Source organism: Corylus avellana, chromosome ca9 (genome assembly GCF_901000735.1).
Source record: "Corylus avellana chromosome ca9, CavTom2PMs-1.0".
NCBI lineage: Eukaryota > Viridiplantae > Streptophyta > Magnoliopsida > Fagales > Betulaceae > Corylus > Corylus avellana.
Genome location: NC_081549.1, coordinates 18,636,288 through 18,650,926, shown reverse-complemented (window position 1 = coordinate 18,650,926; position 14,639 = coordinate 18,636,288). Strand labels below are relative to the sequence as shown.

The window sequence follows — 14,639 nt, the reverse complement described above, 5'->3', positions numbered from 1 at the left end:
CAAAGATATTAATATCCTATCCAGGTTTCTCCGGGGCTTTTTTGTTTAGTTCTTTCTGATGATCTTTAACTTCCATCAATTAGGGAACAAGATAAAGGTAGACCAGTATTTTGCAGATGATCTGAAACATTCAGAGTGGCCACAGTAGATAATAATGATTTTAATATAAAAAAAAAAAATTACAATGCAAAATGACTTCTTATTGCAGAGAATTCAATATGGAGGACACAAATCAAAAAATATTGAGAGAACAATTTGTCATTACAAATCAAAAGCAATTTTGAATTTTTAAGTCACAAATAACAGTCCTCACACACCCACAGAAGTCCTCTTTCTGATTGGGCAATTGCCCTTCCTGATAACAGTTGTACAGATATAAACTATTCTCAAACACACAAAGACGTTCCCAGAAATTACATTAGAACTTTTAAAACATTTAAAATATAAACTAAGGAAGTGGCTTGCTGAAAATATGCTAACCTTGAAAAAGCAACAACCATCCACATGGGATCTGATCCAATAGCAACCAACAACTTTCTTGTCAGCTGCATTCTAATTTTCGTATTCATCATTTCTCAAATCGCCAAAGCCAGCCACCAGTTTTAATGCTACTATAATTTTTGTCCACCGATTTATGTGTAAACCAGGATTTCAGTAAAATCGTGAAATCATTCACCTGGCAACACAAGAGTTTGTACAATTTCAAATGAAGCACACAAAAGATGATACGAAAAATGAAACTGTATAATAAATAGCCAGTCAAAAATCAAAACCAACTTTGAATTTTATAGCCACAAACACATGCTTCTCACAATCACACAAAACTATCTTATTTGCCTTCCATGTTGATAGTTGTAAATAAAAAAACTACTTTAAAAGACAACCCCTTTCGAACAAGTCATTGAAAGCTTTTTAAATGTAAAATGAAGGTAAGGAGAGAGAGAGAGAGAGAGAGAGAGAGAGGAGTTTTTCATCATCTACTAACCTTAGAGAAAGCCTCCACCAGTCCATGTTGAATCTGATTTCCCATTGTGACCAACAGCATTTTTATCTGAGGCACTCTGGTAGAAGTTCTCATATCCATCATCTTTGGCATCATCCCAGCCAGCCCAACTGTCACTGTTATGGGATGCATGGGATGCAGCTCCCTTTGTCGATTCTTCCTTCCTATTGTCTTTGCTGTCCCAATCATCCCAAGAACCCGAACTGTAAGAATTATACCCAGTCGACGACGACTGGGCTCCTCCAGAAGAAGAATTCCATCCTTGGTTCTCCTGTTTAAACTCCTGATAAAATCCATTTCTCTCACTATCATTCCGTTGCCAGCTATTCACACCTTCTTTAGTGTACTCTTCAACTTTCTGTGAAGCCATTGCCATGACACCCTTCATGATCCCCCATGTCTTCTGCCCAATCTCTGATGTCTTTGCAGTGACAACATTCACAGTCTCATTTACCTTGTGATCATAACCACCTTCCTTCACCTGTGACAAATGTTTATTCATGCACCTTTTTTTTTTATATATAAATAATCAAAATATCATTAAAAGCGTAAGGCGCCCCCAAGTACACAAAAAGTATACAAGAGTAAATGTTGTTTATTCATGCACCTTGTTTGTTTGATTTCATATATTAGCTATCCTTAAGATCTCTACTGGAGGGCGGGGAATATAGGGATAACTATAACAAAAGAATAAATGCTATGCAAACAGAATCCGCTAATTTTAAGCAAAGAAGTGATTTTACACCGTACTAAGACCCAAACCTGAAAAAACTTAAACTTGAATGCAATAAAAAAAGCTAAGATATACAAATAAATAAAAGGGAAATTCCAATTTTTTTTGCATAGTCCAGATGACCTTCACGAATCATTGTAAGAAAAAGCCAATAACTTATATGCTGACATGATTTCCTTTTTACCTTGTTGTTTCTGAGATCCATATAATGGCCTTATTAGATAAATGTGCAAGTTAAAAATATATTAAATATAAATATGTTTAAAAGAAATGGATCCAACATAGCAGACACCAAAATATGCTTCTCATAGAGCTTGTCTATCAACAGCTTGTAACTTGTTAACCCCCAAAATACCTTACAGGCTCGCACCAGAAACTGATCTCAATCACAATGGCTAATTCCCAAGTCTATCGACCCTCTAGACTAACAATCACCCCATATGTCACCAAATCACATCCTAACCTCGCACTATCCCCGCAAACTACATAACACGCAACACCACAAGAATAATACCATAATTTCCAGTAAACAGAGAGCTACCACTGTCACCAACAGTTAACCTGAGACAGAAATAAAATAATACCATTGTCAACCCAGCATCATTTCCCATTCCCTCTTGGTAACCTTTAGGTAGTCCCCTAACTGCATCTGTCGCTGTCACAGCCACCATTCTTTGTTGCAGAGCAACAACTTTAGAGCTGTTCAATCACTGATGTTAGTAACCACTAGCTCCAGGTACCTGCATCTCTCAAACAACGTCATCCAAATCAGATTCATAATTCTCATAGTCACCCACTTCTCCTAAACCCACCAACAATTCTTACTGTTCTACTCACAGTTCCTAATCCCCTCCCTCAGACCTTCTCTCATTAATCTGATGAATGACTGGCCAAATAAGGATTGATCAGGCAATCATAGTTTCCCACTTCTCCTCTAACACATTAACAATTCTTACTGTTCTGCTCACAGTTCCTAATCCCCTCCCCCAGACCTTCTCTCATTAATCTGATGAATGACTGGCCAAATAAGGGTTGATCAGGCAATCTCAAGTCCTGGGAAATTTAGTGTTAGTCTAACACCACTACAACCACTTGTTTGCCACAAATTTGCCAGGTCTTCTCTGGGCCAAAAACTATATGACTACCTCTTTCAATTCAGAAACCCAAAACAATTATGCTCTTGGTAACCTTTAGGTAGTCCCCTAACCGCATATGTCGCTGTCACAGCCACCATTGTTTGTTGCAGAGCAACAACTTTAGAGCTGTTCAATCACTGATGTTAGTAACCACTAGCTCCAGGTACCTTCATCTCTCAAACAACGTCATCCAAATCAGCTTCATTATTCTCATAGTCACCCACTTCTCCTCAACCCATCAACAATTCTTACTGTTCTACTCACAGTTCCTAATCCCCTCCCACAGACCTTCTCTCATTAATCTGATGAATGACTGGCCAAATAAGGATTGATCAGGCAATCATAGTCACCCACTTCTCCTCAACACATTAACAATTCTTACTGTTCTGCTCACAGTTCCTAATCCCCTCCCTCGGACCTTCTCTCATTAATCTAATGAATGACTGGCCAAATAAGGGTTGATCAGGCAATCTCAAGTCCTGGGAAATTTGGTGTTATTCTAACACCACTACAACCACTTGTTTGCCAAAAACTATATGACTACCTCTTTCAACTCAGAAACCCAAAACAAAGTGTGCTAGCTTTTACATTAAACAAGTCAAATAAGTCTGTCCATCTGTAAGAAATGTTTTATGAAGAAACAATATCACATCATTGTATGTGAAAATAAACGTACACATGGTATGTCGATATGAGGAAAACTGAAATTCAAACAAGTCTTATTGGAAGTTTATAATCTTCAACTGGTATAGACATGCTATTGTTTATAGTGTGGAACTAATGATTCTTAACACAGATTTCCCTACTTACAAGCTTGTTACTGTAAGAGAAAACTTCTGCACGCAAGAAGTTTCAACTGTGAGTTATATAGCAGTCTCACAGTTTACAATTATGATTCATTACCAATGTGCAGCGCGAGGCATGATGTCTGTAAAAAATTTCAATTATTTTAGGTCATCAACAATAATCAAACTCAGTTCTCAGGATCACCTCGATTGGATCCCTCCTTCTCCATCTAGCCTTCTATTCGCTCTCTCTCCGTTTGACCATAATTTACCATTCCATAATTTACCATGAACTCCGAATTAACAAGATCCTTCCCAATAATCAAAATCAAAACTGCTAAATGAAATGCAAATTGGGAACTTCCATCAACCTCCATTACATTGGACAACACACGTTCAAAGGGGCCTATTTGAAACATGTATGTGATTAGAGAAGACATTGCTGCAATTATTAGTTTGCTCAAGATGCAGTAAGTAGGGACACATCACCGGCAAAGCAAGAGTTATAAACTATAAATTTTAAACTCTCCACAAATGCTGCAGCTCCACATAGATGGGCATTTTAGATCATTAAGAAAAGTGTGGGCATAACCCTTTGTGCCAATCGTATTTCTTTTAGAATTAAGCTATAATTTACTCCAACGACACCGACTTGTTATAGACAAGATCAAAATTTGACATCAAAGACCAAAGGGCATGGCCTAACACAAACAAAGTAATCAACTTTTTGCTAAATGAATATCTTTCCAAACGGATTTAATTAATTCCAAATACCTTAGAAGTAAGGTCTTTTGTGCCAGCTTGGACAACATTCGCGGCCGACTGAGCCGCAGTCGCAGCAACCAAAGATAGCTTACCGATCCCCTACACGAATCAGATCAAATTAGTTATACACTAAAAATACTTTCACACAGAAATATAATAGAAAACCATCAAATTGTGACCTGAGAAACAACGGAAAACATATCGCCTTGCGAATCGTTCCTCGGCGGAGGCGCGGCAGAGGATCCAAAGCCGACGTACTTGCCCCCTTGCGAGGGCGGAAGTCCCTCGGGGCGGGAATCGTTCTCGACCATCTTCCTCGCGAAGAAGCTCTCCTTGTTCGCGGCAGAGGCCTCCAACTGCGACCGCGTGTAAATGTCCTCCGTCGACTTCGACCTCACCGGCGCGCCTCCCACGCCCGGGGCACCTCTAACGTCGCCCGTCGACTGGTTCCGCCTCAAATCGTTGGCGGAAGAGGATCTGGACCCGTCTTCGGTGTCCCAACTATCCCAGCCTCCGGTGTTCCCGTAACTACCGTTCCTGCCCTGCGCCAGCGGGGGCTTGGACTTCCCGACCCCGAGGCTCTCCTTAACGACCTGAGGGTCCCGCCAGGGTCGTCCCTCGGCTAGGGCTTGGATTCGGTCTCTGTAGATGCTGGCAGCTTTGGTGTTGTACTTGGTGACGATATCGGTCTCCTTGGGGACGCCGTACTGGGCGAGGAACGCGTTGAGCCGCTCGTTCCCGCCGGCCTCCATCTTTTTGATCTGGATCTCGGACCAGGAGTCCATGGTCACGGATCGGACAAAGGAGATGTGAACACCGAGGCCGCGGTGCTTGCCGGAGCACTCTAAGCACATGAAGACGCCGTAGGACACCGACGCCCACTGCGGGTTCTTTTGGGCACAGTCCACGCAGATCTTGTTCCCCGCTTGCGATTGCAGGTCCCGGAGCCGCCTCGATGCCGCCATTCCTGTCCGATCCGACCCTTCAAAACCGGATTCTTAACAAAAAGGATCGGAAAATTTAGAAGACGAACAAAATACAAGAAATCAGAAAAATGGGTTGAAATGAGAGGAGAATTTCGAAAAAAAAATAAAAAATAAAATAAAAATTAGATAGCTTTGGGCTATAAAGCTGTGTTTACATATAGAGAGAGAGGTTTGGGCATACCGGTTCTCTTTGTTTCTATTGCCTTGTGGGAGAGAAACTGGGGATCACCGACACCGTCAATTTCGTGAAAGCGTTTTAGGGGCTGGTGCTGCTGCACAATTACTCAATCAGTCAAATCTCCCTTTTTTGGGAAGCTTATTACGATTTCCCTAATTCTGTTTTTCTTTTCTTTTTTTTTTCTTTTTTTCTTTTTTTTTGTTTTTTATTTTTTTCGGTAAGTGGGACACGTGCGTTTTGTGCCAGCTCCAACTCTAATTGACAGGTCTGGATCACAACGACACTTTTTTTTGAGAACTTACTTGCCGTTTGATTCGAAACTCTAGCATTTTTGTCTTTATATTTTTAGAAATATGATGATATTTGAGAATTAGAACCGATTAAATTTCAGTTTAGAATTAGAAAATGATATTGAGTACTATTAGGTATTATTTTTTTATCTTTTTTAAAAAAATTTTAAATTTGATGTGATTTTTAAAATTACCATTAAATTTTAGATGAATTATATTTGAATTTTGATTCAATAATATTTTGAAAGCTACATCAACTTTACGAAAATTTTAAAAAAATAAAAAGATGGTACATAATATTACTCAATGAGATTATATTTAAAAACTAATATGATTTTTGAAAAATATAAAATTTTTGTGTTTAGTTTATCCATAATTACTTATACTTTTTAAAATATCATTATATTTATCTCTTCAAATTCATACAATTGTTTGATACTGAAACAACACTAAAAACGAAAGAACTCACAACAAAAAAAAAAAAAAGGGATTGTTCTTCTACAAGGAGACAAATTTCTGTTTGTAGACGGTTGTGGCAAATGCAAGTTCTTAATGTAGTGAAAGTTTTTTTTAGTGGAGTGGGTTGCTCACAAAAGTTGACCCGACGAAAAGGAAGATTGTGGAAGACCCAATAGCCTTGTTTGGTAAAAGACTATACAAATTTCAATTTAAAAAGAAAAAATCAAATTTTAAGTATTTTTATTTTTTATATTATATTAATCATTTTTTATTATTAAATAATTTTTTTTAACTTCTTTATATAAAAAATTCAATTTATCTACTTTATATCACATCAATCACCTTCAAACCAAAAATCGGCACTTACGAGAGATGCATGGAATATGTATGGTAGGAAATTACAAAAGAATTGCCTTGACACCATGGAATTTTTATTTATTTTTTATTTTTTTTCATGCGGTAGAGGGCTTACAAAATAAACTAGACGACGAGGATATTGATCTTATGACGATTGTGGCTCAAAACCTATGGCTTAAAAGGAACTCCGTGATATTTGGAGTGTTTACTCATCCCACCCAAATTGTGAGAAAATCATTGAGATCCTTGCAAGAATTCAAAACTGCTAATGAGGGGTGGCCGAACAAAAAAACGTGTGGAATCGAATTGACTCATAAATGGGCAGTTCATTCTTTGGGTTTTTTTTAAGGTGAATTGGGATGCAGTTACAGACAGAGATAATAGAAAGATAGGCATTAGCAAAAATTCAAAACTGCTAATGAGAGGTGGCCGAACAAAAAAAACATGTGGAATCGAATTGACTCCTAAATGGGCTGTTCATTCTTTGAATTTTTTTGAATGTGAATTGGGATGCAATTGTGGATAGAGACAATAGAAAGTCAGGCATTGGTAAGAATTCAAAACTGCTAATAAGAGGTGGCCAAACCAAAAAACATGTGGAATCGAATTGACTCCTAAATGGGCAGTTCATTCCTTGGGTTGTTTTGAAGGTGAATTGGGATGCAGTTGTGGATAAAGACAATAAAAAGACAGGTATTAATGTGATTATGAGAGACTTTGAGGAAGAGGTGTTGGCGTTGTTGAGTGCTCTGAGACAACACATCACTTATCCGATTGTTATTGAAATCATGGCAGCATTGAGGGCTGCTATCTTTAGTAAGGAACTTGGTTATCAAAAGGTGGAATTAGAAGTAGGTGTTGTACAATTTGTGCAGGCTTTAAGGAAGGAGGAGAAGAATTTGTGCATATATGGTCAATTAATTGATGGCATAATAATTATGTTGAATATATAGCTTGCAAAACTAGAAGGTGTCTCATGTCATGAGGGGGGGTAATGAAGTAGCTTATAAGTTAGCCAATGATATAATGACTCAACCATGTCCGACCAAATCAAAGCAAAATTATCGTTTGTTAGTTATGCAGTTTATAAAATAACAAGATCATCCAATTATCCATAATATTGCAATGAGCTTATAACAAATGATAAATCACAAGATAATATAATTTGGTTGAGACACCGATACCACGTTTTCTTTTAGGTGTTTTGCACCATCACGGGAGAATATTTCAAAAATACATTTTGATCAATACAGAAGGTTCACTAGGCGAGAAATAACATATATAAAATAATATCTCCATATAACTTACAATCTATCACATAATATTTGGACATTATTTATCTCTACTCTACACATACACTCTACTTCAAGAATCACAGATTATACAGATATTGATACTTGTAAGTTACAATTAGAGTTAAATATTAACATAATGAAGAAATAAACCACTACATAATGGACAGATAAATCACAAAATAAAATAGTTAAGGGTATAAATAATTTGTATCAACCATTTGATTTAATGGGATAGAAACTTTTCTTAATAATAAATTATATAACAAATAAATTTATTAAAATACTCCAACAATCCCCCACTTATTTTAAATTTTTAATAAAATACACCTGATAACATAAGAGGAGGGGGGGGAAGAGGAATTGTCATGCCTCATCATGAAGGTGTGATCTGTATTGAACCTTGATTTAGAGTTTGTTTGAACTTATGATTTCGCAAGTTAAAAGTGTGATTTTAGACAAATTTGTGAAAAGTGTATTGTTTAACCCGCTGAGAAAGTGTCTTTTCCTATAGGACTATGAGGGGCCATTTCAGTAGTCCATCATTCCTTTGGGTTATAGTTATAGCTCAATGGAGATTGATCTTGTGGGACTCAATTCCAATAGTCCTTCATTCCCTTGGGTCATAGTTGTAGACCAATGGGAATTGATTTTGTGGGTCTCCTAGGCCAATTCCAACGGTCTCTTATTTCCTTGGGTCACTGTTATGGTCCAATAGGAATTGATCTTGTGGGCTTCCTAAGGGCCCATTCCATCCTTAATACCATACATAGCAGTGATAGCACCAGGGAGCCAAACAACATCCTCATCTTCCTCCTCACTTTCCACTGTCTCCAAATCGAAGTATCTTACTCTCCAGTCTTGAGAATTTAAAGGATTTTGAATATCTGGCGGCAAAACCCACCATTAGTTCAAGAAATAGTTTTGACTATATCATGATAAATGTTTGGTTTTCATATTTTACTCATCTCTTGTTCATTTATGTGCAAGAGAATAAAAAGTTCACCATTAAATTTATAGTACCACACGTGGATCCCACATATTGAATCGTGAATTTATAAAAAAGATGAAGATGAGATAAACAAAAGATTGATATGTAACATTTCTCTTTGACTACAACCAACCTATAACTCGAACTTGCGTAACAAACTTAAATTAAGTCGCCTTTTATAAATGTGTAAGTTTTGTATATAAATATGACACACAACTTAGCATGGAATTAAATTTAAGACTTATCTATTTTTATTTTACATAAATGTGTATATACATATATATGGAGAGAGACATTCTGTCTGTGTAGGTTGAACCCAATCATTTATTTATTTATTTTGAAGGAAGAAACATTACAGTCTTATTAATTGATGAAGGATCACGAGCAGAAAACTTCTACATTACAGAGCATAAAAGCTCTGAAAAAATTATAGTCGAAACTACGGAATTACAACATCATAGATACATACATAACAATATTATATTGAAGACCCATCTATGACAACAACATCCACTAACCTATGACTAATCTTCAGTTCTAACAACAGATCTGCTTCAGACAGACTCAATCCAATACATAGGTAGCTCATATTCCTCAACCTTGGGAGCAGAAACCCCCCATACTAAAACTCATCCTCTTAAACCCAAAAGCTAAGATACTGCTCACATCCACAACTAAGGGCCTGGACAAATATTTAAAACAGTTACAAAGAAACTGAAAAAATAAAAAAAAATAATAAAAAAAAGAAACAATACAAAAACTAGCAGACAGCAGTATCGGTGGAGGCAAGGCAAAACCCGGTGCGTGTAGAGCACGCACATCAGCTCATGTAGGCCACGCACTAGAGCGTGGTGGCAGTGTTGTGACGATAAGGGTGGCGACAAGTGGCGGAGAGGTTGGAGAAGGCGGGGGAGGGCGTGTGCGTTGGCCTAGCAATCCCAAAAGGAGCAGATCTAGCTTAGAGCATATTGGTCCGACCAAATCTAAAAACCCCCAAGGCGACCAAAGAAAGAAAAAATGCAACGACCGAATGAGGCAGTGAGTCAACAAGGTGGTGTGGCTGCTGTTGAGGCCGGTGATGGGCCCAAAAAAGAAACAAAAAAAAAATGGTGCATAGAAAGCAAAAGAAGGGGGGGAGGGAAGAGGGATGGGACTAAGGGAACTCACTAGAGAGGAAACCTGACCCAGTCATTTGTGTAAATGTACCAACATGTAAATCATTTATGATATCTGTGATGTACAATGTATCATAATGTAAATATTCTTGCAATTATATTAAAGTACATTATAATGAAATTGATATGGTTATAAATTAAGATCCGTCATTAAAGCAACGTACAATACATGAAAGCAAATGGAAACGGATCATTTCCATTCCAAATAGAGAGTATTCTTTCTTTTTTTTTTGAATGGAAATCTGAAGATTTCATTTATTAAAGATCATGAGCATAAAGCTCTTACAGAGTAGAGCAAAAAGCTCTTACAGCACAAATTATAAAGCTCTGTAAAAATCATAGCTACATGCCATGAGATTACAAAATCATAGATACAAACAAAATTCTTATAATCATGTGCTTTCTATGACTTTAATATTCCGCTAACTCATGTACAAATACAGTAAAAGAGCAAATCTGTTCCGAGCAAACTATATCTAAGACATGAGTAGCCAAATTTTCTAATAGAATTTATTTAAACCGGCCGTGAGAGATAACTCTTCACACCTAATTATTCAGGCCATGAGAAATAATCCCCAACACCTAATTATTTTTCCTCACTCATGAGGGCAGATCTAGAAAGAAGAAACATTTTATTCAAAACAAAAAGGGTAAAGTCCACTTAACCCCCTCAAACTACCACCCCAATGACAATTTCCCCATAAATTATCAATTACGACAATTTACCCCACAAACTACAAAAACAATGGCAATGTAACCCACAGTGCTACCAAAATGACGAAATTACCCTTATATAATTTTCAATAAGACAAAAATACCTTTAAAATTTTGAAAAAAAAAAAAATAGTATTTTTATTTTGGGTAAAGTCCTCTTAACCCCCTCAAACTACCACATCAATAACAATCTACCCCTCAAACTATCAATTGCGACAATTTACCTCTCAAACTACTAAAATAATGACAATGTACCACAAATTCTAACAAAATGACAAAATTACCCTTATTAAAATAAAAAATAAAAAAAAATACTAAAATTTATAAAAAAAATTAAAAATAAAATTAAAAATAAAAATAAAAAGCAAAACAGGGGTGTCGGACCACCCCTGGATGGTGGCCGATCACCCCCTAAAAATGTTTGGTAGCTTAATTGGTCAAGAAGTGGGAAAGCAAGGCCTTATCTAAAGTCGATCTTATGGGCAACATTGGCTTTTTGGATGGTCGGCAGGCCAAGCTCGTAGTTTTCTCTATCGATGTCCATGACCAAGATCTGCAATAATTACAAACACTACAAAAAATCGGATGGTTTCTGACATGGCAAACAGTAACTAAATTTTGCCACGTCAGTAATTATTGACGTGCCAAAAGTGGCACGTCAACAAATTTTTTTTAACGTGTTGAATGTGTCACGTCAATATTTATTGACGTATTACATTCAACACGTTAGGATTTCCTGACGTGTCAAATATTGACACATCAAGAAATTTTAATTCAATTTAATTTTTAAAAATTTTATTTAAATAACTTAATATTTAAATATTTATTGACGTGGTAAAATTAGACACGTCAATATATATCAAGTTTATTTATATTATATATATTTCATCTGCCCAACCCACTGCCCAGCAGGCTGCCACCCACGCTTCCCAGCCCACCGCCCAGTCTACGATCCCCAGGGGCCACCACCCAGATTCAAATCCCACCGTGGCCATGGTTGCTCTGATTGTACACCACCGCTGCCCCTGTTGTTTTTGATTTGCCTTTGGTAATTTATATAATTGCAGTGGATTGATTTGTACAGTGATCATAGTTAGCAAATCAACATAGATTTCTCATATTTTATTTTGTTTTATTTTGTTGCTTTTACATCAATTTGTGGTGCAAAAATGTGATGGATAGCGTTGGGCTAGGCGTGGGGATCGAATCTAGGCGGTGGGATGGGTAGCATACCTAGGCGGCGTGGGCTTGGCAGAGCCGGCTGGGCGGCGTGGTCGGTGTGGCTTGGCAGTGGTGGCGTGAAGTTTGGGAATACATTTGGGTTCATACCATTTTGTAAGCTTTTGTTGTTTTCTTTTGATGTTTGGGATATTATATGGTGCAGCCAAGCTCATTTTGTAATTTGTGATAATCTGATTTGTCACTTATTTATTGGTGGGCAAAAACACTACAACCATATAGAAGATGCACTCTATATCATGAAGCGCGAAGCCATCCATTTTAAAAAAAAAAAAAACCCAATTTCAAAACCCAAAAACCATCTTCTTCATTATCCTTATCTTTTGGATTTGTAGCATTAGAGTGAAAATTGTTAACTTTAACGTTGACATGGACACTGGCATTAATATTGGGTGCTGACATGGACCATGGTGTGTCAAATGAGACACGTGGCAAATGAAAAATGTTTACTTTGACAAGAAAGTGATAAAGAGACCAATTTAAAATTTGGGCACAACCAAAAAACTTTACTCATGAAATTGAAAACTCAATGGCTAAATCCAAATTATATGAAAACTTAAGTGGTAAATATGTTTTTTTTTATCTCTTTCTTCCAACAACCCTAAAAGCACAAGCTTATATATAAAAGAAAGAGATGTGTTTGGTGTTATTCTCTTACATATCTTTTGTTCATTTTTTTTTTAATAAAAAAAATTACCATTAAATTTTTGAATTCCAGAAATATATCCTTCCGACATTCAATTATATTGCAAGCTTTTCTCGAAAAATTGTTAGTTCTGCAGGTTATAAAATGATAAGATTATTCTTCATCTATTCGTAATATTGCAACAAATAGGCCCATAAGATTGCTCAAATGGGCGCTGACCGAAGAAAAAGAAAAAGGCCAAAAAAAAAAACTGCAAAAAAGGGCCCAACCGGGTTCGAACCGGTGACCTCTTGATCTGCAGTCAAATGCTCTACCACTGAGCTATAGACCCCTTGTTGACATCATTTACGAATCTTTTATTATTACGACGTTTCAGTATAGCTTAATTCTATAAAAGTAAAAGGATAAGAGAATGAATTGAATCATTTCTCATAAACTAATTATACTAAATCCATCTTACAAAAAAAAAAAAAAAAATTATACTAAATCCCATACCGATAGCCATAGACTTTCCTTCTTGAGCACGACAATCTAATATTTAATATTATCTATATATGTAAATAAATTGCTATAAAATGTTGCCATAGAATTTCCTCAACGAAATGATATATATATATCAAATTTTTTTAAGTATATACTTTTTAACATTATATCCAAATTTAATAATAATCACAGTAAAAAGTTCAAGCTTTTGAAGTTTTGTCAAGGACATGAAAAGTAATATTTTACCAATATAGACAGAGACATTTTCAATTTTTTTTTTTTGAACATTTATAATTTTCATTTTATATTTTCCTTTATTATCATTATTATTATTATTATTATTATTATTATTATTATTTTAAAATTACTAAATAGAATAATGTTGCCTTTCAATTGAATAAAACGTGGTAACACTGTTAAAAATTTGACATAAGGTGAACTAAATGATCTATTTAATAACGGTTCTAACCTTAAAAAATAAAATGATATAATTTAAAGCGATTTGATAAATAAATAAATAAATCAAACTTCAACCAAAACCAGGGAACAATATATGATTGAAGCCTTTACCTAATATTGTTGCTGCCTGCTGTCCAAGCAATTCGGTTTATTAAATGAAGCCAGAGTTAGCATCAAGGATTTTGGTCATGCGATTGTTTGTGCTTTTTCTTTTCTTTTTTCGTCAGGACAAATATACTAATAAACAACTAAAATATAAAAATAATTTTTATAACTAACTTGATACTCTCAAGTTCAAATGAACTCGGGAGGATTGGATCCAGTTCCATTTTGAGCATTTTGACAAAAATTAACGGAAAATCTTAAAAGAATTGGACAATTTAAAGAAAAGTTCGATACCTTTAATTGAGAATTTTTAAACTTCAAGGGGTAATGTCAAAATGAGTAGAAATTTATGAGAGTTTTCTAAAGTTTTCCCTAATATATAGTAGAGAAATGATAAAAATCATTATCTCAATCATCTCTCTATAGTGAATGGATGAAATCATGATTGAATTTGTGTGAGATCCACAAATCTAAAGGTGGATTCATTGGATTTAGAAAAATAGATAGTTAAAAGATGGTTAAAAAAATGATGTGTAAAAATACCTTTATATATTACCAGTAAATAATGTTACATATATTTTCATTGAACAATACATTTTTAGTGCCATATAAAAAAAGGAGGGGGAAACATTATTTTAAACCCCTGAACTACCATGTGTTTTGAAAAGACTTCCCAACTTTCAAAAACTTTTAATTTAACCCACTGAACTTTCAATTTAATTCAATTGATTATCATCCGTCAGATTCAGGCGTTAACCCATAACGAAAATGAATAAAAAGATTAAATTACCTTTCGATTTTCTTTTTTAATTTTTAATTTAAAATTAAGAGTAAATTTAGAAT

General features: G+C 35.6%; 1 protein-coding gene and 1 non-coding gene across 2 annotated transcripts; both read right to left on the bottom strand.

Moving 5' to 3' along the window:
* Window positions 1-219: 219 nt before the first annotated feature.
* Window positions 220-5,701, bottom strand: LOC132191792 (probable ADP-ribosylation factor GTPase-activating protein AGD6). The gene is made up of 5 exons (XM_059606891.1): window positions 5,590-5,701; window positions 4,602-5,419; window positions 4,432-4,521; window positions 986-1,484; window positions 220-676 (listed from the first exon to the last, which is right to left on the bottom strand). Exons 2-4 carry the CDS (start codon window positions 5,385-5,387, stop codon window positions 987-989), a joined length of 1,374 nt encoding a protein of 457 aa, XP_059462874.1. The 5' UTR covers window positions 5,388-5,419; window positions 5,590-5,701; the 3' UTR covers window positions 220-676; window position 986.
* A 7,307-nt stretch (window positions 5,702-13,008) lies between these two features.
* On the bottom strand, window positions 13,009-13,080 carry TRNAC-GCA (transfer RNA cysteine (anticodon GCA)). The gene has a single exon. It is a non-coding gene; the product is annotated as a tRNA-Cys (tRNA).
* Window positions 13,081-14,639: the final 1,559 nt, after the last annotated feature.